The sequence below is a fragment of the Balaenoptera ricei genome, chromosome 15, assembly GCF_028023285.1.
Source record: "Balaenoptera ricei isolate mBalRic1 chromosome 15, mBalRic1.hap2, whole genome shotgun sequence".
NCBI classification, from domain to species: Eukaryota; Metazoa; Chordata; class Mammalia; order Artiodactyla; family Balaenopteridae; genus Balaenoptera; species Balaenoptera ricei.
The window spans coordinates 63510053-63535190 of record NC_082653.1 but is presented as its reverse complement, the minus strand read 5'-3'; the positions used below and the strand labels follow the sequence as shown (position 1 = coordinate 63535190).

General features: G+C 44.8%; 1 protein-coding gene across 7 annotated transcripts in view; it reads left to right on the top strand.

The window, feature by feature from the left end:
- The window catches only part of MYH11 (myosin heavy chain 11), a 136454-nt gene that overhangs the window by 5193 nt on the left and 106123 nt on the right, over positions 1 to 25138 (top strand). For 5 of the 7 annotated variants that reach the window (XM_059897134.1, XM_059897131.1, XM_059897137.1 and 2 more), the window contains exons 1-2: positions 4771 to 4876; positions 22132 to 22493. In XM_059897134.1, coding sequence (XP_059753117.1) covers positions 22149 to 22493 — 345 coding nt within the window. In that variant the 5' untranslated portion in view covers positions 4771 to 4876; positions 22132 to 22148. Of the gene's footprint in view, positions 1 to 4770; positions 4877 to 22131; positions 22494 to 25138 lie in introns of those variants that run through there. The other 2 variants (XM_059897133.1, XM_059897132.1) reach the window with 1 other exon arrangement.

Genomic DNA, 25138 nt, shown 5'->3' with positions numbered 1-25138 from the left:
GTGGCGTTTGAAGATGATAAATTTAAGCTTAGCATATATGCTTGCTTAGAATAAACTAATAGCTTTATAATTATGTGCAAGAACACATTTATATATGACTCACATGCCTGTATGATTATGTAAAATTTGATGTGTTCTTTTAACCTGAAGCCAAGTGTACATGAATGATTAACATTTGTGAAAATATGCCTTTAAAGGCATTTAGGACAATGCTTCCCAGCCACTTGGCATTTCATTTTTGTCACAACCATTCTGCAAGGATTGTGTGGTCTTCATTAATTTTTTTAAATGAAAGTGAGGTAAAATTATCTTTAAAAAAATAGACAATTTTTTAAAGCAGTTTTAGGTTCACAGCAAAATTGAGTGTGAAGTACAGAGTTCTCACATACCCTCTGTTCCCAGACACTCACAGGCTCCCCCGTTATCAACATGACCCCCGAAAGTGGTACATTTGTTACAATCAGTGAACCTACATTGACCCATCGTTATTACTCAAAGTCCATAGTTGACCTCAGGGTTCACTCTTGGTGTTGTACAGCCTATGGGTTTGAACAAATGTATAGTGACATGTATCCAACCACCATTACAGTATCAGTAATTTCACTGCCCTAAAAATTTTCTGTGCTCTATTCATCGCTCCTTTCTCCTCTAACTCCTGGCAACCACTGATCTGTTTACTGTCTCCATAGTTTTGCCTTTTCCGGAATGTCATATAGTTGGACTCATGCAGTATGTGGCCTTTTCATATTGTTTTCTTTCACTTAGTAATATGCTTTTGTTTCCTCCACGTCTGCTCATGGCTTGATAGCCCATTTCTTTTTAGTGCTGAGTAATATTCTGTCGTCTGAATGTACCACAGTTTATCCATTCACTTACTTAGAAGAACGTCTTGGTTGCTTCCAAGTCTTGGCAATTAATGAAGAAAGCTGCTCTAAATAACTGTGTACAGGTTTTAGTACAGACATAGGTTTTCAACTCATTTGAGTAAATTCCAGGGAGTGTGACTTGCTGGGTCATATGGTAAGAATATGTTTACTTTTGTAAGAAACTATAAAACTATTTTTATTGAGAATTTTAGGACTTTCCTGATAGAGGTAGAGAATCCGGAGTTACCAAGACACCAGAGCTGGAAATTGGTGATAAAGGAAAGAGCACTGCAAGTTACTGTGTGATTCAGTCTTGAACCTTGAGAAACGTGGGGACCACGATGAGTGAAACGAAGTGCTTATGCACAGGAGAGTTGGAGCAGAACCGTGCTTGTGGTCAGGAAAGATGGCCCTTTATTCGCAAGGAGGCAGAGTCCTGTGCAGATCTTGAGCTGGATGACTCGAGTGCTGATGCACTTTTAAATAATTGTGAAGGACATGCAGGAGCCATGCTTGGACCCAGTTTTTGATGTTATTAAAAACTGGAGGGAATCACACTTTGGAAGTTTTTGAACCTAGTAGCAAAATCAAAGCTATTTGATTAAAAAAAAAAAAAAGACTCTGAGAGTGGAATTTCCCCACTGCTATCTTGTTCCATGAGTTCATGGAAACTCCCAGTACACAGCGCCTCACAGAAGACATGCCAGGGAAACTTACTTGACAGCCCTCAGTCAGTCACAGTAATGTTTTTTGAAGGTAACTTTTTTTCCCCCTCTATCTTTAACTGGCTTTTTGAGCCATGAGAAATAAAATGGAGGCATCTGATTTTGAAGATTCAAACATCTGAGCTTCTGCACTGGACAGATATTTATTGAATGACTATTATGTGCACACACTGTCCCTGAGTACTTCTAGAGTATACCAGAAGGGTATGAAACACTTTCCATGTTGAGGCAAAGATTCTGACCATCTGTGCTTTGAGAAAACACAGGCTCAGAGAGGCTCACTGACAATCCTGTGGCTGCCTGGCTGGTGCTTAGCAGATGATGAGTTAAAGACCTCAGACTTCTCATCTCCTTACCCTGGACTCCATCACACAGGCAGGGTTGGGATTCCTGCTCTACCATTAACTAGCTGTGCTAAATTGGCTGGTTATTTCACTCACCAAACCTGGTTTCTCCACAGCAAAATGGGAAAAAAAATGTTTAAGTACTTTATAGGGTTGTTACAAGGATTAGGTGAGATAATGTAGTACAATTCAGTGTCTGTTATAAAGCCTTCATTTATTGATAATTTATTATAATTATTCTCTTTTAAAAGTTACCAAATTCTTTAAAGAGTCAAATGCACCCCTTTGGAATATCAGTGTTAATGCCTCCAGAAAAGTGCCCGTTTTTACTCTGAGGCCAGCAAGTTAGACTCTGACGGCCTGCTCTGGATTATCTTTCCAGGATGGGAAGGGGATGATCAACTTCAGTTTTTCCCCCTTCCTGTTCTCTGCTCCACATCAGCTCTGTACTAACGCAGAGACAATTTCCACTCCTTTTACAGTGCAGACATTAAAAGGCACGTGGGGGAAGCAGCGCATTCATCACTTTCTGAAGAACTTTACCCCTAACGTCCCAGCCAACTGAATGCTGGCTGTTTTTGACTCTCTGACTTAGGCCCAATGTCCGGTAGAGAGCTGGGCCTGCGTGTTTTCAGGGGTGAAAAGCAGGCAAGATGTTGGAGGGATGAAGGGACCGAGAGGGTCTGAGATGCAGAACTCTACAGAGGAGACTGGTAGCCTGCAGGAAACAGTGGGCAGGACAGGCTCTCACCATTATGACGTCCCCCAGGCCTGGTGCAACTCTGCTTGGTTTCATGTTTGTTTTGAATAATAGCAGCTAACATGAAGCAGTGTACTATCTCCATTTTACATGGATCATCTCAAGGACTGTTTACAAACAGCTGGGAAGTGAAGAAGTGACTGATGTTCCTCCCATTTTACAGGTAGGGAAACTGAGGCATAGGGCCAAATAGCTAGAAAATGGCACTGGCAGATTCAAACTTAGTTATCTAACCTCAGAGAGGAGTCTTTAGCCTCAAGGCTAATTGTCCTGGGCATTTCCCCTTAAAGTCTCTCTTGGAAGTGAATCATGGCCAACAGTGGGCTCCAGACCCAGTGAGGGCTCAGGCAAATCCCTTCACTCTTCCAGGGCCTCAGTTTTCTCACCTGCAAAATGGGGGTATTAATAAAGGCCCCACCATCACCCGACCTCGTGGTTGGGGGGAGGGTTTGTTGGATAAGACTGGGGCGAGTGCCAAGCACAGAGCCTGGTAAGGGTCTTCCAACATCTTTAACCCTGTCTGTAAACCCTCTGGCTGGAAGCAGCTGGGACCCACGGGGGACTGGGGGCTGCCCCCTTCTGGCTCTGCCGGGAGCAGAGGGTCCCCTTCCCACCCCGCTGGCCTCGGATGCCACCCCCTCAACCTCCGCGGGGCGCCGGGAGGCCGCTTGGCACCATATTTAGTCAGGGGGAGCGGCAGCCCCGGGCTGGTATGCGGCGCTGGGAATTCCTGCAGGAAGGAGCCTGCGCCTGCCCTTTTTGGGTTGTCTCCCGCCCGCCCGGGTAGGGAGGACCGGCCGGGAACCTCGGAGCCGGGCCAGGCGGGGAGCGGGGCGCCCGGCTGCCCGCAGGTCCCCGGCCTGGCGCGGGGCCAGCCCACCGCCGCGGCTTCCTTTTATGGCCTGTGTGCGTGCATGTGACAGAGTGGAGAGCGATGGAGAGAGCGAGAGAGGGAGGGAGATCTGGAGCCAGAGACACAGAGACCAGAGACAGAGTGAGACAGAGGGACAGAAAGAGACAGCGGTGGGCAGAGTGACGGAGACATAGAGAAAAAAGGCAGAACAAGACAGAAACGGTGATGGAGAGACATGGTGTCAGACACACAGGAGGGGGTGGGGCGGACACGGGGTAAGGGAGTGGTACTAAGAGGGAGGGAGAGAGAGGAAACTTTCAGGCAGCTTCATTTGCAAGAATTTCTTGGGGCGGGGAGGAGCAGGTGAAGAGAACTTTCAGGAGCGCCGTGGCACCCACATTCTGTTTGGATCCTGACACGCGCCTTGCAAATTATGTAATTATACACACACACACATCCACCCCCTCCACACACGCACATACTTTTCAGCTTCGGACACTGAGGCTCAGAGAAGGCAAATGACTTGCCTGAGGTCACACAGCCAGCGAATGGCACACCCAGGGCCTGAAATCACAACAATTGGGCCTTTTTTGTTTTTGTTTTTTGCTTGTGGGTGGAGGTGGGGATGCCAAGTTGGGAAAAGTAAAAACTTCCCCTTTCTGCACAATTCCCAGCAGAGTTGGGGAGTCTTGCCTTGTACTTTGCAAAGTTCAAAAAATCCCCTTTCCCTACCCTTCACGCAGCACGGCCGGGCCCTTTCCAGGTAGTGGGGGGCGAAGAAAAATGGGGAGCAGGGAGAGGAGGTGTCAACTCGGCCCCCCCACAGTTCCTCCCACGCGGAGGAAGCGGTTAAAGCCCGTGCGGCTGGAACTGACTCAAGGGAGAAATTCTCAAGCATCCCCTATAGACAACGGCCGCTCAACCCCTTTCTTTAGGGACCCGGAGTCTCAGTGGCTGTCCCAGAGCCGGGGTCAGACACTGGCCCCGAACGCTGCTGCCCGCTGCGCCTTTCTCGGGAGCCGTGCGGCCCCCTGCGCCCCCGCCCGGGTGCGCCCCTCTACCGGCGCCGCGACAGGTGCGCGCGAGGCCTGGACCAAAGCCGCGCTTTTCGGACCCTGCAGGTGGCGCTGCGGAGGAAGCAGCGCGGGACTCAACACCCACTCCGCCCCCCTCCGCCGCCTCCCCTTTCCCTCCCGCGGGCAGCTCCGGGTCTATAAAGAGAGGCGTCCCAGGCGAGCGGGGAGGTTTGGATGCCCCTGCCTGGGAGGTGTGCCAGATAGGAGCTCTCCATCCAGTTTCTTCTCCGCTCTCCCCCCAGTTGGAGATCTGTAAGTATGTGGTCCTGGTGGGGGAAGGGAAATTGAGTAGAGGGTTTAAGGATCCTAGAAGACATCTTACAGGGGCTGGGCAGCAGTGAGGAGCATCTGTTGTACTCCTCTTAAGGACTTGGGGCTGGGGGGGGTCACAATTTTCATTTCTCTCTGCCCCATCATCCTAGATTTCCCCCAAACCAGCATCTCCCAAGGTAACCAATGATAAGTACCACCTTGGGGGTACTTATTAAAGATAATGCCCGGGCCCAACTTCAGTTACACTAGAATCTTCAGAAAAACTGTTCCCTATATATATGAGTCCCAGATGATTCTTGTTATGAGGCAAATCTGAGAGATGTGCTCCCTTAGAAATCACAGAGGTCCAGCTTGAACAGCCAGGCTTCTTTTATTCTGGGCACAAAAAGAGTGCAGCTGAGCTTCACTGAAAAGTCATTTCCTATCACATAGGCAGGCAAAGTATGGCTTCCAGTGGAGCTTGCTTAGTTCTGTTAATGCATTATATCAGTTAAAAACACATGGGCAGAAAGGGGAGTGTTTTTCCCTCACTCTAGAGGATGCCTGCTGATAACCCTTGAGTGATAGGCTGGTTATGATCCAGTTTATTTATTACAGCTGGATTTTCTTCCAGACACCCCCCCCACCACCTCCAGATTTTTAAAAATCTCATCCAGGTTGACCCCAAGGGCCTCAAATGCTCAGACGGATGCCAGAGTCCCCATTTGCTTACAAAGCCTGCAGGTGCGTTAGCTAAGATTGGGCTGGGATTTCCTGCAGAGCATCCAGTACACGTTACTCTCATGTCCCACTAAGTGGGCAAAGTGAGAGAAAGTGGCTACTGCCTGCTGTATGTTCTCTCTCTGCACTGAGAGCTGGTGGGGATTTGGCTGCTTGAGGAAAGGCACCGTTCAAAGCCATACTTATCAAGAAGTAAAAGTAAATATTTAGAAACCCCAAGAAAGGGAGCATTTACTACAGTATTAAGAATTGATAGATTAAATTGCAAAGTGGCCATTTTATACAGAGAAGGAGCTTAAAGAAGCAGAACTGAAAGTCATTGGATAGCAGTGTGTGAAATAGGATATTGAAGATCCATGGAAGGAAATGCAGTCTTTCCTTGGTGCTTTCCCATTGAGATAAACTACCATTGATAGAGCACTTATGTGCCATGCACTGTAGCAGCGTTTGACCTAATTGATCTCATTTAATCATTGCAACAACCTTTTTTTAAAAAATTTATTTATTATTTATTTATTTATTATTTATTTTTGGCTGCGTTGGGTCTTCGTTTCTGTGCGAGGGCTTTCTCTAGTTGCGGCAAGCGGGGGCCACTCTTCATCGCGGTGCACGGGCCTCTCACCGTCGCGGCCTCTCGTTGCGGAGCACAGGCTCCAGACGCACAGGCTCAGTAGTTGTGGCTCACGGACCTCGTTGCTCCGCGGCATGTGGAATCTTCCCAGACCAGGGCTCGAACCCGTGTCCCTTGCACTGGCAAGCAGATTCTCAACCACTGCGCCACCAGGGAAGCCCCGCAACAACCTTTTAAGGGAAGCATTATGATACCTGTTTAGTATACAAGGTAGCTGAGGCTCAGAGAGGTTAAGTAATTTGCCCAGTGTCTCACAGCTAACAAGTGGTGGATCCCATTCCTGTGTCTGTCTGATGCTAATTCTATACCTTTGACCCCACCATCTTTTTTCTTTACCATGAACAAAAACTCTGTTGGAATCAGGTTTCTTACGGGACCAGATGTGTCCAGTAAGGCAAGTGCTTATCATCTCTTTGAAGAAAACATAAACTGACTTTTTGCAAATTTAAAATAAAATGCACTGTTTGTCCCCTGTGGTGGGGTCATCTAGTTGGCCCGATGACTAGATTAGATGGGCTGCCATCCCAAGAGTCCAAAACGTGAACTAGCCGGGCCTTCCTCGAGAAGCTTCTAGGGCTCGTAAACACTGTGTATTTTATTATCATGTCTGAAGTAGACGTGTTATTCCGTACAAGGTATTTGTTATGGATTTGTTATCCTTACTTTTCTGTGTGAGGGCTGAGATTGAGGCAAACATGCCCATTTATGGTAGCGTTTTCCATGAGGCCATCCTCGGGCCCCCTCACAAATTAGCCTTGTTTTGCAGCTTTGTTGGTCATGCCTCTGGAGATTTCTTTGCCCTTGTCCTTCCCATTTGGGAACAAGTGGGCGAGTCCAGAGGAGAAGACATTTGGGAGGAAAGGGGGATTACCTTTTCCTACTCTCTCCTATTTGGAAGTTTTATTTTTGGGGTGGGAAAGTTGTCTTCTCCTTTCCTCAGTGTATTGAATCCGAACAGGTGGATTTTATGCTGTAGGCACAACCATGTAATTCTAAAATTGGATACACATTAGATTTTTCTGGAAAACCACATCCAATTTTAAATCCACTGGAATCCGAGAACATCACAAGCAAATTTAGAAATCATCCAGGTTGACCTTCCCAAACCTCAGTTTTCCCATCTGTAAAATGGGGCTCCTGAGAATAGCTAATGTTAGTTGATCACTTTTGCTGGACAACACACTGAGTCCTTTACAGGCATCATGTTTCTAAGTCTTTACAACAACACTTTGGAATGGATGCTGTTATTATTGGCCCTGTTTTACAAATGTGGAGTCTGAATAACTTGCTCAAGATAGCTCGACTAGCCAATGAGGAAGACAAGATTCTACAAACCTAGCTCTTTCTAACTGCAGAGCCTAAGGGATTGCCCTTTTGGGAGGATTCAAGGGGATCATGCATATGAAGGATTTAGCACAGTATCTGGCCCCCGGTGAACTTCTGTGGATGGTTATTTATAACATACATGACCAGAGACCTTAAGGATCTTGCTCAGTGTAGCCCATCTGGTACTTGGCAGAACCAGGAACCTTATGGTATAGTCTTTCTGTAAAAGAGAAACTTGCCCTTAATTTTCTTTTTGTGTAATGTCTTTTCATAAACTCAGTTCCTATTCTTCTTCCACTCAAATATAGATACACTTCCTCACCTGTGTCAGGAACATGACTGATACCAGGTTTATGGGCCCTTTTTTGATTCATTTAGGGTCTCGAGGGCCTCCTTTAAGAGCTCACCTGTGAGTGGGAGGAGCCTGTCTGGCTTCCACGGTGACTCTTTTGCTCCCAGGGGTCTCTTCCCTCTACCCCTGACCTTTAAATACAGTTAACTATGGCCACACCATGGGGGAAAGGCTGAGTTTGGAAAAGGCCAAGTCGGAATTTGAAGGAAATTTTTGTTTTGTTCTGTTTTGAATAGTTGACTTTGAAGAAACTTTTGTAAGGGATCAGATGATGGAGGAAGAAGCTAGCGCTGCCCGTTGTTCCTGCAGGGGGAAGTTGGGTGTCTCTGAGTTGCATCAGTGATTTGGGGGTTAAGGAGGAACAGCCCTCATCAAAGTCCCTAAGAAAGGACCATAGTGCTCGCCTCCTGCTCACCCATGCAGGCTTGAACTTCCTTCCCTCTGTTGGTGAAGCATGCAGCAAATGATACAGAATCTCAGAAGGGGCCAGTGTCTGAGACCCCTGTGGGTCATTATAGCCATTCCCTGGTCTCCAGGTAGAATGCCTCTCCAGGTAGAACTCCTGACCCTCTTTCTCCTTCCCCACCTCTCCACTCTTCCCCATCTTTAGACATTGATATAAACATGGTTAATGTATTCTTGCACATCTTTCCAAAACTTTTCTATGTCAAATCTTCCTTTTTTGCACGAATATTGGCATTGTAAATCAGGTGTTTTTTTTCACTTGATTACATATCTTCATCTTTCTATATCAGCACATTGTGGTGTTTCTTTTTATCATCTGCATAATATTCTATTATGTGGAAGGATAGCATCTTACTGAAACAACCTCTTATTGAAACATACCAGCTTCACTCCACCATATAAACAGGGCTTCAGGGACCATCTTTGTGTATCTATTTATGTCGAATTACATGAGTTTATCTGTAGGATAAATTCCCAGCAATGTGATTTGCTAAGTTAGAGAGCATGCACATTGAAAATGGATAGATATTGCTAAACAGTCCTCTAAAGACATTGTAAATTTAAACTTCAAATGGGCATATAGGAGACTACATTTCTTTTAAGCTGTGGTAAGCCAGAGTTGCAAGACACAAGACACAGTAGGGCTTTTAGGGCCAGAAATGGCCAGTTCTCTCCAATCCTCAAAGCATCCTCCGGGAGAGCCACCAGACCTCTTGCTAACCAAGTTCTCTTGGGGAGGTAAAAATAATTTAGCTTTACTGATTATAAGAACTTCCTTCTGGAGGTGCTTTAAAAACAGTATTCTAATGAGTTAGGCAGATATCAGAAGGGGGTGCAGCTGGTGGGGGAGTGGCACGGGGACCAGTCCATGCAAGGCAGTTCAAGCAAAGAAGAGACTTTTTGCTAAGAGTAGATCAGGTGTCAGATCTGGGTTCAAATCTCGTCTCCAACTTTTACAAACAAAAGCCTTTACTTTCATTTACCTTCCGGGACTTCCATAGTCTTATAGGAATGAGAAATAATGCCCACCTTGCTGAACACTTAGGAGACATAGCAAGATGGTGTATATAATAAATTGCCTGGTCCGATATCCCCTGAATAGAAAGGGCCCAGTGATAATTGTGCCTATTATTAATGACAGATTTAGAGTACCGATTACTCGTGGGGACAGTTTGGGGATTGGAGATCTGCTGCATCTGGGGGGCCCACCCCCCTCCCTGCTTCCCTCTCCACTTTGGCTCCTCCCATACCTGGGCCAGGCCTTGAAATAGTTGCTCCTCTGCAGAGGTCCCGCCAGCTGGTGGTTCGTGTTCTAGATCAGGCCCAGAGGGTTTTCATTTTGCCTGCATGGCATTCAAAATGTGCAGTGATTTAACTTTAGGCGTGGGTATTTCATCCCTAAATGCAGACTTCAGGGTCTGTGGGAAATCTGGCAATGCAGGGCCCACCTTCTCACTCACCCCAGCGGGAGTTGAGAAGCTGCCACGCTCTCTGGGCAGGACCAGAGGGCTCTGTCCAGCCACCTCCAGCCTGGGTCACCCTTGCATTGCTCATCCTTGCATTGCTCACCTGACCCCAGGGACATTTGGGTTGGTGTCTCTGGTCTAAAATCTTGGCAGTAAAACACTGAGGGAAGCTGTTAACTAGGCCTGATGATGTGCAAATCCTGTTACTGTTTGGGCTCTGGGGTATTTTATTCATTTTCCATTAATACAGAAGCAGAAGGGGCAAGATCTTTTACCCCTGAGTTCCCCTGGGGAAAATAAAACCGATGCTAAAACAAGCTAAAATAGTTAAACATTCTCAGTTGGTTCAACTTCAACACTTTGATCTGGAATCACAGATATCATAAAATATTACAGCTAGCCAGCCCTCCATATTTCTATCCCCAAATGAAAAGCACAAGGCCCAGAGAGGGAGAGTAACTTTCCCAGAGTCACCCAGCAGGTTCGGCGCAGAACGGGGACTTGTAACCCTGTGGTCTTACAGAGGCTAACAAACAGCTTGTCTGTGCTCAAGGAATGAAGCTGGTTGTTGTTGGTGAGGAATACAGGACTGTGTATGGAGCCGACATACTTGGCCGTGTCAGACATTGCTAACACCATTGATCATGAACTGGAGGTAGTATCCATCAGTTCTGTGGAATGATCCTGAAGGTGTCCTTTCAGCTCTCGGAGCTGATGCAGGACATTGGACGGGGGGTGGTGGGGGAGGAAGGCTTGAGGGGAAGAAACCAGGTCGGTGGGGAGTCTCCTTGAGGTTCGACTGTCTGGGTGTCTGTCTCTTGTCTGCTCTCATGTGCTCCCACTCCACCCATGTGACCTTCTACACTTGGCATTCCAGGTTGGTTGGGACAACTTTTTCCCCCAGGGGACATCTGGCAATGTCTGCAGACATTTTTGGTTGTCATGACTGGGGCAGGGAGGGTGTGCTACTAGCATCTATTGGGTAGAGACCAGAGATGCTACTAATGGCCTTAAACTACACATGACAGTCCCCCTCCCCCCCGCCTCGGCCTGCCCACCACTCCCCCTCTGCTACATGGCTTCTGCCCACCATCCATCCTACCAACAAAGAATTATCCAGTCCCAAATGTCAGCAGTGCCGAGGATGAGAGAAACCCTGCTCTAGCAGCAGGGAGGTGCAGACCAAGTTTTCCTTCCATTCAGTGCATGGAGAATTGTGCTCTCTGATACTGCTGCAGTCTTGGAAACTGCTTTGCGTTCCCCCCTGTGCCTCACCTAATGTCTGACCTGACACTTTTTGCCTGATTGTCCACTACCCCAAATTTTAAAAACTCAAGGCTCTGGGTGCATGCTGAGGCGAGTCCTTGCGGCAATAAAACCAAGTTATCTGGAGACTTCAAGTTGCCGCAGACCGATGCAGGGTGTGTCCCATGTGTGTCTGTATTTCTCTCAGTCCTCAAGTTCTCTTCCTATTTCAAAGAAGGTAGACAAAGCAGAAAAGATCACTTTGAAAATATATCTTTATTCAGATTCCACCATAACTAGCTGTGCCATGATGGGCAAGTTACTTAACCTCTCTGTGCCTCAGTTTCCTCATCTGTAAACCAGAGGTAATGGTGCCTCGCATAGCCTTTTTGAGGGGATTAAATGAGATAATAGCTGGCATTCAATAAGATAGAGCAGCAGCTATGATTATTAATATTAATAATATTAATTTGCTAGGCTCACCACATTTTCTCAAGGACAAATCTATGGGATCTAATCAATATTTGGTGGGAAAAGAAGTCTGTGGCTAAATGTTTTTGAGAGCCATGGGCTCAAAGGAGTGAAATAGCTTTCAGATGTCAGGACCTCGGATATCCCGATGGGAGTTCTCCCTCTTAATGATGGGGTGGGTAGATGTGTAGCGCTTTTCAAATGGATTTGACCACAGAATCGATTTCTTTTTTTTTTGGCCATGCCTCAAGGCATGTGGGATCTTAGTTCCCTGAGCAGGGATCAAACCCACGTCCCCTGCATTGGAAGCACAGAGTCTTAACCACTGGACCACCAGGGAAGTCCCCAGAATTGATTTCTGAAGAGTGTCTCAAGCTCCCTGAATCCTGCCCCACCCCACCCCAAATATTTTGAGGGATTAGGGTTCCAAGGAACACACTCTGAGAAACGCCATTCTAGGGTGAAACCAAGCTCCTCTTCCCTTTTCCTCCTTTCTTTTGACCAAAGCAGATTTCACACATCGTGACTGTCAGACTTCAAAGACATGGGAAGCAACCCAGCCTCTCTCCTTTTTCTTGTCAGAGACTGAATCTTTGTGCTTGATCTTGTTTGCATTTTTGAGTCCTAGATTAGGCAGTGGGAATTCCTCTGTCCTTTTATTTTTCTGTTGTTGTTTTTGCTTTTTTTTCCTGATTTGTAAGGCAACTCACCAACATCGTAATTAGAAAGAGCCCACTTTGTTGTCATGTTGCTCGAAACAAATAAAACATGTCTCCCGGCCCTCTTGAGTATACTTGGCTACCATTCAAAAACTTTTCATTGATTGTACTTATACTACCGAACTGCACAATTAAGTGCTTAAGGTGGTGAATTTTATTATGTGTATTTTACCATAATTAAAGATAAAAAGAAAAAAAAATTTTTTTTCATTGAAGTATACTTTATATCGGAACAGTACACCTCCCTGTGGGTATGCAGTCTGGTGAATTTCCACAAAGTGGGCACACCCATGTAACTGGCACTCAGATCAAGAAACACAGCATCAACCCCACAAACCCCCATCATGTCTTACACTTCCAGTTACAACATCTGACATCTACCACCTTAGGTTAGATTTGCCTGATTTTGAACCTCATACACAGGCACACCTCGTGTTATTGCGCTTCACAGATACTGTGTTTTTTTACAAATTAAAGGCTTATGGCAAATCTGTGTCGAGCAAGTCTATCGGTGCCATTTTTCTAACAGCATTTGCTCACTTTGTGTCTCTGTGACACATGTTGGTAATTCTTGCTATATTTAAGGCTTTTTCATTACAATATTTGTTATGGTGACCTGTGATCAGTGGTTTTGTTGTTGCTACTATGACTCGCTGAAGGCTCAGATGACGGTTAGCATTTTTTAGCAATCAAGTATTTTTAATTAAGGTGTGTATGTTGACATAATTAGACATTCGACATAATGCTGTTGCACACTTAATAGATGACAGCATAGTGTAAACGTAACCTTTATAAGCACTGGGAAACCAAAATGTCCATGTGACTTGCTTTATTGTGATATTTGCTTTATTGAGATGGTCTGGAACTGAGCTCGCAGCATCTTCAAGTTCTGCCTGCAAACAGAGTCGCACAGTATGTCCTTCTTGTGTTTGCCTTCTTTCACACAAGTGTTTGTGAGGTTTGTTCTTATCACGGTGTGGAGCTATAGTTCACTTCATCTGATTTGGGTCCCATTTTGAACGTTTATTATGTGCTGGTCACTGTGCTAGGTGCCTTAAAGGGTCTGTTCATTGATTGCAAATACTCCACTGAGCTTCTGTCAAGCCCATCAAGCTTGTGTAGGAGACAGAAGAGCGCAGGCTTCGAATCAGACCTGCGTTCGGATCCCAGCTCTGCCGCTTTTTAGCTGTGTGACCTCAGGCAGATTCCTTCACCTCTTTGAGCCCCAGTTTCCATGTCTGTAAGGTGGAGCTGACCATCAAACGGAACTCCTAAGGCTGTGGTGGTGTCGCCCGATGATCCTGCATGTGAAGGATTTAGCCCAGGGCCTGTGAGGAGGCCAGGAGTGTTAAGTATCACTGTTTGGTGTTCAAAAAACTCTGTCCTGGGTATGACATACAGCCAAGTGGGAGATGATGTGATATTGACATTGCTTACATGTAGAAGATAGTTTTATAAATTTTACGTAGTAATATCTTTCCTTTTAAGGAAAATGTCAATCATGCAAAAGTAGACAGAAGAGTTTAACCCTCCTACAGGTACCCCATCATGCGACTCCAGCAATTAACACTGGGCCAATCTTGCCTCCACCCAAATTTCCTCCCTGCCCTGATTATTTTGAGGTAAACCCTAGGTTTATCATTTCATCTATAAATACTTGAGGATTTTCTTATTTATTTATTTATTTATGGCTGCGTTGGGTCTTCGTTGCTACACATGGGCTTTCTCTAGTTGCGGTGAGCGGGGACTACTCTTCGTTGTGGTGCGTGGGCTTCTCATTGCGGTGGCTTCTCTTGTTGCGGAGCACGTGCTCTAGGCGTGCGGGCTTCAGTAGTTGTGGCACACAGGCTCAGTAGTTGTGGCTCGGGGGCTCTAGAGCTCAGGCTCAGTAGTTGTGGCCCACGGGCTTAGTTGCTCCCTGGCATGAGGAATCTTCCCAGACCAGGGCTCGAACCCGTGTCCCCTGCATTGGCAGGTGGATTCTTAACCACTGCGCCACCAGAGAAGTCCCTTCATGATTTTCTAAAAGGAAATACTTCTCTAAAAGGAAAGGACTCTCTAAATAGGTGAAATCACAGTACCATTTTCACACCAAAGAATTTAACCAATTCCCTAGGATAAAACATATTGAGTCAGTGTTCAAATTTCCCTGATTAGCTCATCCGTTTTTCTTTTTGGAGGGGTTGTCAAGTAAACTTTTATTTTTCTGACAATTACATTCAGTTTCTCAAAGCTTTTCATTTAAAGGGTGGCTTTTAAAATATATATATATTTAATTAATTATTTACTTATTTGGCTGCGTTGGGTCTTCCTTGGGGCGCGCAGGCTTTTCTCTAGTTGCAGTGAGCAGGGGCTACTCTTTGTTGTGGTGCACAGGCTTCTCACTGTGGTGGCTTCTCAGAGCCCGGGCTCTAAGCGTGCAGGCTCAGTAGTTGTGGCTCTCGGACTCTAGAGCGCAGGTTCAGTAGTTGTGGCGTACGGGCTTAGTTGCTCCGCAGCATGTGGGATCTTCCCAGACCAGGGCTTGAGCCCGTGTCCCCTGCATTGGCAGGCGGATTCTTAACCGCTATGCCACCAGGAAAGTCCCTAAAGCATGGCTTTTTAAGACAGAAAAATGTACCTTTATTTCTGATTTGCTCTGTGTGTGGATGTGCATGTTGACAGGATAAGGGAGTTCTTTCTCTGCCTCTATCAGTGTTCATCTTTTATTGTACTTGTTAGACTTTTTCATTATGAAAATTTTCAAACATATGCAAAAGTGGAGAGAACAGTATGACGTACCCCTGTGTTCCTGTCACTCACCTTCCATATAAGGCCAATCATTTCACCCCCACCCTCCTCCCATTTCTTTTGTGGGTCCCAAAGTCCCTTCTAATCTATAGGTTACCCTTTTTAAAAATACTTTACCTGTTAAAGAAACTGAGTCATTTGTCCTATGCTTTCCCACCTTGTGGGCTTTGTCACATGCCCGTGACCTTGTTTGGCATGTTCCCTGTGCCCCGCATTTCCCTTAAATAGGTGTTAGATCCAGAGGCTTTGTTGGCTTCGGTCCCCCAACCCCACCCCATTTTCCTTTTTGTAAGAATATTTCATTGGCGGTGGTGGCACTTCCTAGGGCAACCCCTCTGGAGGCACATAACCTCTGATGGACTTTGTTTTTGCAACGTTAAGGTTAATGAGTAGGTATAGGTGGTGCCAGCCCGATCCATCCACTATAAAGTTTGCCGTCTGCTTTTCATCTCATACAGTGGGTCTGAAAGTGTGGACCCCAGGCCAGCATCCTCAGCATCACCTGGGAACCTGTTAGAAATGCAGGTCTTGGGCTCATCCCAGACCTACTGACTCGGAAGCTCTGGGGTGGGCCCAGCCATCTGTGATTCCACAACTGCCCAGGTGAAGCTGATGCACAAGGAAGTTTGAGAATCAATGGTCTGATGTTTTAGCAACATTGATAGTCATTGTCAAGACCCATTATTTTATTCAGAGTTCCAAAATTGCTACATTTTAGTTTCATCATTTCTTCCACCTTTATTGGCTGGAATTCTTCTAAGTAGAAGGTAGTATTTTTTTTTTTTTAAACAGTGAAAGTGAGGTGAAAGGAGGATGTTGGACTCATTACGTCCCAAGAGAAATTCAATAACAATTTAAAAATGCAGGAAATGTGATTGTTAAACCTGGGACAGTGCACATTCTCTACGATTCTTTAGATCACTTTTTGAAATAACTGAAGTGATTATTCAGATTTAGGGAATGATTCACCCATTTCTCCATCTTTTTTTTTTTTAAATGAGCTACTAGATCAGGTCTCCCAGGAGAAATAACCATCCCTTCTGAACAAATCAGCCTTTGGGGGTTTTTTTGTGTTTTTTTTATAATTTGTATTTTTACTTTAAAATAAGTTTGAGATTGAGTGAATTTGTTGGCAGCCTTCGGTTTGTATTATTGTTATTTTCACCCCAGAAGAGAAAAGTGGGAGTAACAGCCCCTCTGATTTTTGCCTTGCAAAGTCTGCATTTTAGGAGGTGGCTTCCCAGCTCCAGGGGCCCACTGATGGGATATGGGGGTTACTCCATCTCCGTGGGATTTGTTGGCCTAAGTGTGGAGATTATGTTGGTGAATTCAAAGGAGTGATGAATTGTTTTCTGCTGAAGTAGGGGGATCAACCACACAGTACGTCCTGGTGGCTGTACATCCTAACTCAGCTTGCACCTTAGTTCTTTGGAACCAACAGTGGATGGGGGAGGAGAGATGGGGTGGGTTGGAGGAGCTGAGTGAGAGCAAGTGTTCCTAGAGCAGGGCAGCTCCTTCAGGTATGGTCAGAGGGTCTGGAATGGGCCCTTGGATCGGCCTCTAAAGAGTCTGTTGCCTCAGCACCTTGTCTCATGAACACATCTAGACAACAGAATGGAGAATCTGTCACTAATGGGCTCCCCATGTTGAGAGGACATTTAATGACTTGACATTTTATATAAAGACAGACTTCTTGTCAATTATTTAGTGACCTTGAGGAACAGTTTGTAGAAAGGCAGCATCAGTGTTTTAGTTTCCCCTTTTTTTTTACCAGTTTTCAATACAATGGGTTGGTCCCCCAGCATCTTACAAGGATGACCTGTGAATTTTTTTAAATCATTATGAGCTCATGGATTTAAACATATTCACCTTTCAACTCTTGTCCCATATTTGACCAAATAGAACCCTAGTTTAATATTTTAGTGTGTAGTTTTCTACACTTTTAAAAATGTGTACACAGACATATAAAATGACAAGAATTACTCCATTATAAATATTTTAATCAGCTTTATTGAGGTATAATCTATATATAACTCACCATTTTTTAAAAAATTCACTGATTTTTAAGTGTACAGCTCAATGAGTTTTGACAAATGTATACAGTTATATAATCACCACCATAATCAGGATATAGAAAGTTTTCATCACCCCCAAATTTCCTTTGTGCCTCTTGGCGGTCAGTGGCCTCCCCAGCCTCTGGCAACCACTGATCTGCTTCCTGTCACCGTAGTTTTGCCTTTTCTAGACTTCCACATCAGTGGAATAATAGAGCATGTAGACTTTGGGTCTTGCTTCTTTCACTGAGCTTGCTTTTGAGATTCGTCTATTTTATTGTGTAGTTTGTTCCTTTTTATTGCTGAGTATTCCATTTATTCATATTGTTTTTAACCTAAAAAGATATCGTAAATATCTTTGCATGGTCCAAAGTCATCTATTGTATGATTCCGTTTATATGCAATGCCCCAAAAAGGCAAATCTATAGAGACAGATAATAGATTAGTGGTTGCCGAGGGTTGTGGGTAGGAACAGGGAGTGGCTGCAGACCAGCATGACGAAACCCTTTTTGAGATGATGCGAATGGTCCAAAATTTAGCATCATGATAAATGCACAACTCTGTAAATTTACTAAAAATCATTGAATTGTGCATTTACAATGAGAGGATTTTAAAGCATGTAAATGACAAATATGTTAAGATGAAAGGGAAAAATCTTTTTGTTAATTTTTAATTTTTTTATTTTCCTAATCTATAATTTGCATTTTAATTAATTTATAGTCTTTTTTTAACCATTTTTTTAAAAAATTTATTTATTTTTATTTATTTTTGGGTGTGTTGGGTCTTCGTTTCTGTGCGAGGGCTTTCTCTAGTTGCGGTGAGCGGGGGCCACTCTTCATCGCGGTGTGCGGGCCTCTCACTGTCACGGCCTCTCTTGGTGGGAGCACAGGCTCCAGACGTGCAGGCTCAGTAGTTGTGGCTCACGGGCTTAGTTGCTCCATGGCATGTGGGATCTTCCCAGACCAGGGCTTGAACCCGTGTCCCCTGCATTGGCAGGCAGATTCTCAACCACTGCGCCACCAGGGAAGCCCTATAGTCTTTTAATGTTCAAAAATTGTGTGCAAATCTGCAACCAGCATTGTCTATGAATTATCACTTTTATTATTTCTTTTTTATAACATTCTTTTTTTTAATATTCTTTTCCATTATGGTTTATCACAGGATATTGAATATAGTTCCCTCTGCTATACAGTAGGACCTTGTTGTTTATCCATTCTAAATGTAATAGTTTGCATCTACCAACCCCAAACTCCTAGTCCATCCCTCTCCCTCCCCCTCTCCCCCGTGGCAGCCACAAGTCTGATCTCTATGTCTGTGAGTCTATTTCTGTTTTGTAGATAGGTTCATTTGTCCATATTTTAGATTCCACATGTAAGTGATATCATATGGTATTTGTCTTTCTCTTTCTGACTTACTTCACTTAGTATGATAATCTCTAGCTGCATCCATGTTGCTGAAAATGGCATTATTTTGTTCTTTTTTATGGCCGAGTAGTATTCCATTGTATATATGTACCGCATCTTCTTTACCCATTCATCTGTCGATGGACATTTAGGTTGTTTCCATGTTTTGGCTATTGTGAACAGTGCTGTTATGAACATAGGGGTGCATGTATCTTTCTGAATTATAGTTTTGTCTGGGTATATTCCCAGGAGTGGGATTACTGGATCATATGGTAATTCTGTTTTTAGTTTTCTGAGGAACCTCCATACTGTTTTCCATAGTAGCTGTACCAACTTCCATTCCCACCAACAGTGTAGGAGGGTTCAAAAGGGAAAAATCTTTGTGTGGCATAAATAAGTCTACATCTTGAATTTTGGGTGGAATTATAGGATTCTGTTGCCTGGATGCTCTGTAATTTAACAAGGCACTCACTGAAGGCCGTTTGGATTGCTTGCAGGTTTTGCTGTTCCAAATAGCACTGCAATGCACATTTTTATACATCTGTTAGCACTTCTCAGTTTCCTTAAGCTGAATTGCTAGAAATCGAATTGCAGGTCAGGGGGTGTGCATGAATTTTAGGAACTTTCCATCTGTAAGGGCGATGTATGCAGAGGCCTGGACCCTACACTCTTGACAACACTGGATACTATCAGTGGTTTTCATCTTATTCAAGCTATGGGTGAAAAGCAATATCTCACTGCTTCACCTTGTATTTCTTCATTTACTAGTGAGGCTGAACATCTTTTTCTTATGTGGATTGGCTATTTGAAGGTGTTTTTAAAGTATCTATTTTTGTTGATCATAAATTTAATAAAAGTTATAAAGCTATAAGTATGGCAAAAATACGTAATAGAAAGTATGCACATGTTCAGAGTAGCTATTATTCACGATAGAGAAAATGTGGAAGTAACTCAAGTGTCCATCAACAGATGAATGGGTAAACAAAATGTCATATATCCATACAATGGAATATTATTCAGCCTTAAGAAAGGAAGGAAATTCTGATTCATGCTGCAACATGGATGAACCTTGAGGACATTATGCTAAGTGACATACGCCAGTGACAAAAGGACAAATACTGTATGATTCCACTGATACGAGGTTCCTCGAGTAGTGAAATTCATAGAGATAGAAAGTAGAGGGCTTCCCTGGTGGCGCAGTGGTTTAGAATCTGCCTGCCAATGCAGGGGACACGGGTTCGAGCCCTGGTCCGGGAAGATCCCACATGCTGCGGAGCAACTCAGCCCATGCACCACAACTACTGAGCCTGCACTCTAGAGCCCGTGAGCCACAACTACTGAGCCCGTGAGCCACAACTACTGAAGCCCACATGCCTAGAGCCCATGCTCCACAACAAGAGAAGCCACCGCAATAAGAAGCCTGCACACTGCAACGAAGAGTAGCCCTCGCTCACCGCAACTAGAGAAAGCCCGCGTGCAGCAACGAAGACCCAACACAGCCAAAAATAAATAAATAAATAATAATAATAACAAAAGACAAATTTTAAAAAAACAAAACAAAACAAAAAAGAAAAGAAAGTAGAATGGTGGTTGCCAGTGGCTGGAGGGAAGAGGCAATGGGGAATTTGTCTTTAATGGGTGTGGAGTCTCAGTTTTGCAAGATGAAAAGAGTTCTGGAGCTGGATGGTAGTGATACTTGCACAACAGTATGAATGTACTTAATGTCACTGAACTTAGTGTCATAAAATGAGTAAGATAGTATACTTATGTATATTTTACCACAATAAAAAATTGGCAAAAAAACCCATAAAAAGTAAAAATCCCTTCATAACTATATTGATAAGTGCATATTTCTCCAGTTATTCTGTCTATATGGATTCTAAATATTTTTAAATAAAATGAGTTATTATACCTACTATTTTACAATATTCCCTATATTTCATTTTTAAACAGTTTTATTGAGATATAATTTAAATACCATACAATTCACCCATTTAAATTGTACAATTGAATGGCCTTTAGCATATTCACAGAATTGTGCATCCATCACTGCAGTACATTCTAGAACATTTTCATTACCCCAAAAAGAAACCCTGCACCCCTTTGCTGTCACCTTCTAATTCTCTCCCAGCTGTTGGCAACCACTAATCTACTTTCTATGTCTATGGATTTGCCTACTCTGGATATTTTGGGTAAGTGGAATCATATAATATGTGGTCCTCTGTGACTAGATTCTTTTACTTAGCATAGTGTTTTCAAGATTCATTAATGCTCAGTGTATATCAGTACCCCATTCCTTTTTATGGCTGAATAATATTCCATTATATGGAGAGGCCACATTTTATTTATCCATTCATCTGCTGATGGACATTTGGGGGGTTTTTTTGACACTTCTTGGCTATTAGAAATAATGCTTCTCTGAACATTCACTTATGAACTTTTGTGTGGAGGTATGTTTTCATTTCTCTTGGGTATATACCCAGGAATGGGATTGTTGGATCATATGATAACTCTCTGTTTAACCATTTGAGGACCCTCCTTTTATTTAAAAAAAAATTTTTTTTAATTTAATTTAATTAATTTATTTATTTATGGCTGTGTTGGGTCTTCGTTTCTGTGCGAGGGCTTTCTCTAGTTGTGGCAAATGGGGGCCACTCTTCATCGCGGTGTGTGGGTCTCTCACTATCGTGGCCTCTCTTGTTGCGGAGCACAGGCTCCAGACACACAGGCTCAGCAATTGTGGCTTACGGGCCTAGTCGCTCTGCAGCATGTGGGATCTTCCCAGACCAGGGCTCAAACCCGTGTCCCCTGCACTGGCAGGCAGATTCTCAACCACTGCGCCACCAGGGAAGCCCCCCTCCTTTTATTTTTACAGTAAACTATAAGACTTGGATATCTTCCTGTGTCAACAGACCTCGACATACTTCTTGCATCTTAACCCCTGGATAGCATTTCATTGTATGAAAATATAATGGTTTATGTACCCATGCCATGTTGATGGACAACAGGCAAGGATGGAGATCCTTTTCTTTTTTTTTTTTTTTTAATAAATTTATTTATTTATTTGTTTGTTTTTATTTTTGGCTGCGTTGGGTCTTCTTTGCTGCACGAGCTTTCTCTAGTTGTGGTGAGTGGGGGCTACTGTTTGTTGCGGTGCGCGGGCTTCTCATTGCGGTGGCTTCTCTTGTTGCGGAGCACGGGCTGTAGGCACACAGCCTTCAGTAGTTGTGGCACGTGGGATCAGTAGTTGTGGCTCGCGGGCTCTTGAGCGTAGGCTCAGTAGTTGTGGCACACGGGCTTAGTTGCTCCGCGGCATGTGGGATCTTCCCCGAGCAGGGCTCGAACCCGTGTCCCTTGCATTGGCAGGCAGATTCTTAACCAGTGCGCCACCAAGGAAGCCCCTGGAGATCCTTTTCTGAGGCCTTTGGGTTGTTTCCATTTTTTGACAACATAAACCATCCTGCAGGGAACACCTTTGTGCTCTGTGGAATGTTTCTGCAGACTGCATTCCCAGACATGGTGAGGTGAGGGCTTTACCTGTCTTTAGGGCTTGGTTCCGGTCTAATTCTGACCCTGTGGCCTTATTCCCCAGGGGACCAACCAGGCACCATGGCGCAGAAGGACCAGCTCAGTGATGATGAGAAGTTCCTCTTTGTGGACAAAAACTTCATCAACAACCCAGTGGCCCAGGCTGACTGGGCCGCCAGGAAGCTGGTGTGGGTCCCTTCGGAGAAGCAGGGCTTTGAGGCGGCCAGCATCAAGGAGGAGAAGGGGGATGAGGTGGTCGTGGAGCTAGTGGAGAATGGCAAGAAGGTCACGGTCGGCAAAGATGATATCCAGAAGATGAACCCGCCCAAGTTCTCCAAGGTGGAGGACATGGCAGAGCTGACGTGTCTCAATGAAGCCTCCGTGCTACACAACCTGAGGGAGAGGTACTTCTCAGGACTCATATACGTGAGTATCTTGGGGCAGCCAGTCACTTCTTGCTGGCCTCCTGCACCCCTGAGGGAAGGGAGAGGCTTGGAGATGTCTTCGGGGTGCAGGTTGGGAGGCTGAAGTGTTCACTGAGGGAGGCTGCATGGTGGGATGGAATCGTCCAGACCTGGGTTCCCATTCACCCTGCCCTACCTAGTTCTGTGACATTGAACAGGTTAGTTCACCTCTTGAAGCCTCAGTTTTCCCATCTGCAAAATGAGAACAATCACCCTCCCCACGTAAAGGAGATCCAAAGATTCCAAGTGATCCCATAGGCGCTTCGTCAGCGCTCAGCGGATTTCCGTGAAGTAGTTCCCTGCGCTTCCTCCATCTTGGAGATAAAGAAGAGCTCTTAATCTCCTTGGGAAGGCTGGTCCATCCTGGCAGTCAAGTAGGTAGGAGACCTGAGGATCTTGGTGAGGCTTGGTGGAGGCCTTCCCTGTCCCAAATGGGAACGCCTAGACTGACCTGGACTCCTCTGGGTCGACTGTGCAGATCAGAGTGGACTAGACCTGCACTGTCCAATGTGGTAGCCGCCAGCCACACGTGGCTAACTAAACTGAGATGTAAACTAATTAAGCATCAATACTTACAAGTTCACTTCTTCACTTGTACTGGGCTTCATGTTAAGTGCCCAACAGCCACCGGTGGCTAGTGGCTGCTGTACACCTGTGACAGCACAGGTATAGAACATTCCCGTCACTGCAGAAAGCTCTGTGGGGCAGTCTGGACAAGATGATGTGTGACTCAGGGGTACAGGTTCCTTGTGGGGTGGGCCAGCTCCCTGGGATATAGAAGGACATGGTAACCCCATTAAGCCAAACTGGTGGGCAGAGGGTCCCCCAGTCCAGCCTTTGTCTATCTTGCCTCTCAGAAAGGGTATGTTAATCCCTTGGGCAAGTTATCTAATTTCTCTGAAATTTTGTTTCCTTCTCTGTAAAATGAACACAAGAATAGTACCAGCCTCATAGACTGGGTTACTCTGAAAAGAAAGCACTTGGCATGCTTCCTGGCATGTTGTAGGCACTCAACATGCTAGGTGTTGTTTTTATTAGTTTTGTTGCTGTTATGGTCATTTTTGTTACTACCAGACAGATGTTCTTGGATTCTTTGCAAACTTATGGAAACAGTCACCTCCATCTTTAGGCCCTCTTGTCCTGCCCTTTGTATTTTACCATGTGAAAATTACAAAACTCCCTTGTCATCTCTAAAAATGTCCTGCAGATTTTTTTCCTAATTAGGAAAATAAGGCACATCCATTCCAGAAGATTTGGAAAATTCAGAAAAGCACAGTAAACACAGAAATCAGTCCTCCCCCAGAGATAACAGCTGATAAGATGTTGGTGCATTCCCGGTGTTTCTTTGTGAGAATAGTGCGTGTTTACATATTGAAAAGCCTGTGCACCTAGGCTGGGGACCTGCTCTTCTTTCTACGTACAAGTCAGTGATGAGCATCCCCATTGCTCATTTATAACCCCAAAATGCCCCTTTATGGGCTTTGTGACCTATCCTATGGATGTACCATAATTAATGATCTATTCTTCTTATGGATAGTTCAGAGGGGGTTACAATGGGTTTTTTTTTTTAAAGAGCCAAGGGGGAAGGGGGGAGCAACTCATAATTCTATAAATGCCTCCTCTTTATCTCATTTAATTAGTACAACATCCACTGAATGAAGTATGCTAGTCTGTAAGATGGGACAAGCATACTTCATTCAGTGGATGTTGTGCTAACTAAAGCCGAGGCTCAGAGTACTAAAGGCTCTCTAAGGATAGTCTAACTAAGATACTCTCTAACTAAGTAGGGAAAGTCCCTTTTATCGATACCACTCCTTGTTAGGAAGCATTATCAACCTGGGGCTGTTGGTACAGAGTGGATATTTCTAAGGACATCAGTCTGCAGGGAACAAGAGGGGAGCTGGGCTCCCATGGGTCTCCTATCCAAGATGAGTCATCTTCATCCAAGGAGGTCAAGGATGGGCCTGGATATGAATCTCGCCTGCTATTCTCTGACACAGATGTTTGAGCCCAAAATAGAAATCAGGAAAAATGAGGGGCTTATGAAGGTCCCAAGACCCAGACTATATTCCGACAGCAGATTAAAAAATGAATCAAATCTTCAAATTCCTGCTATGCTTCTCTGGACAGATTAGATGAAAAGCCTTTCAGTCTTATGACCACGTGTCCACTCCTGTCTCGTTCCTTTCTGGTCAGTTTAATCACTTAAATAGAAACTGTTGTCCGTGACAGAGGAGATAAAGGAGGACAGGGGTGGAGATAGGGGGCACAGCAAGTTATTCACCCGGCGCGTGATAGTGGAAGGCGCAGCCCTTGTTACAGGTGGGTGTCAGGTGATGCTCAGGCAGCTGGCCGTGCCCGACTTTGCCCTTGATAAAGAAGAGCACTTTCCCTTCCATTCTGCAAGGCTCATTTCGAACAAGGCACTTTTGCTTAGGTCCTGGCTGATGTCTTGTCCTCTTGGGTCTAGAAGAGGTAGAAGCCAGAGTGTCCCGTCTCCTAGTCTTAGAGATGCAGGTTCTTGCCTGAGCTGCCGCAGATCATTGATGGCACATGTGGGGCATGCATGTGGCTCTGATTCCTGGTCCAGCACTCTCTTGCTATTTT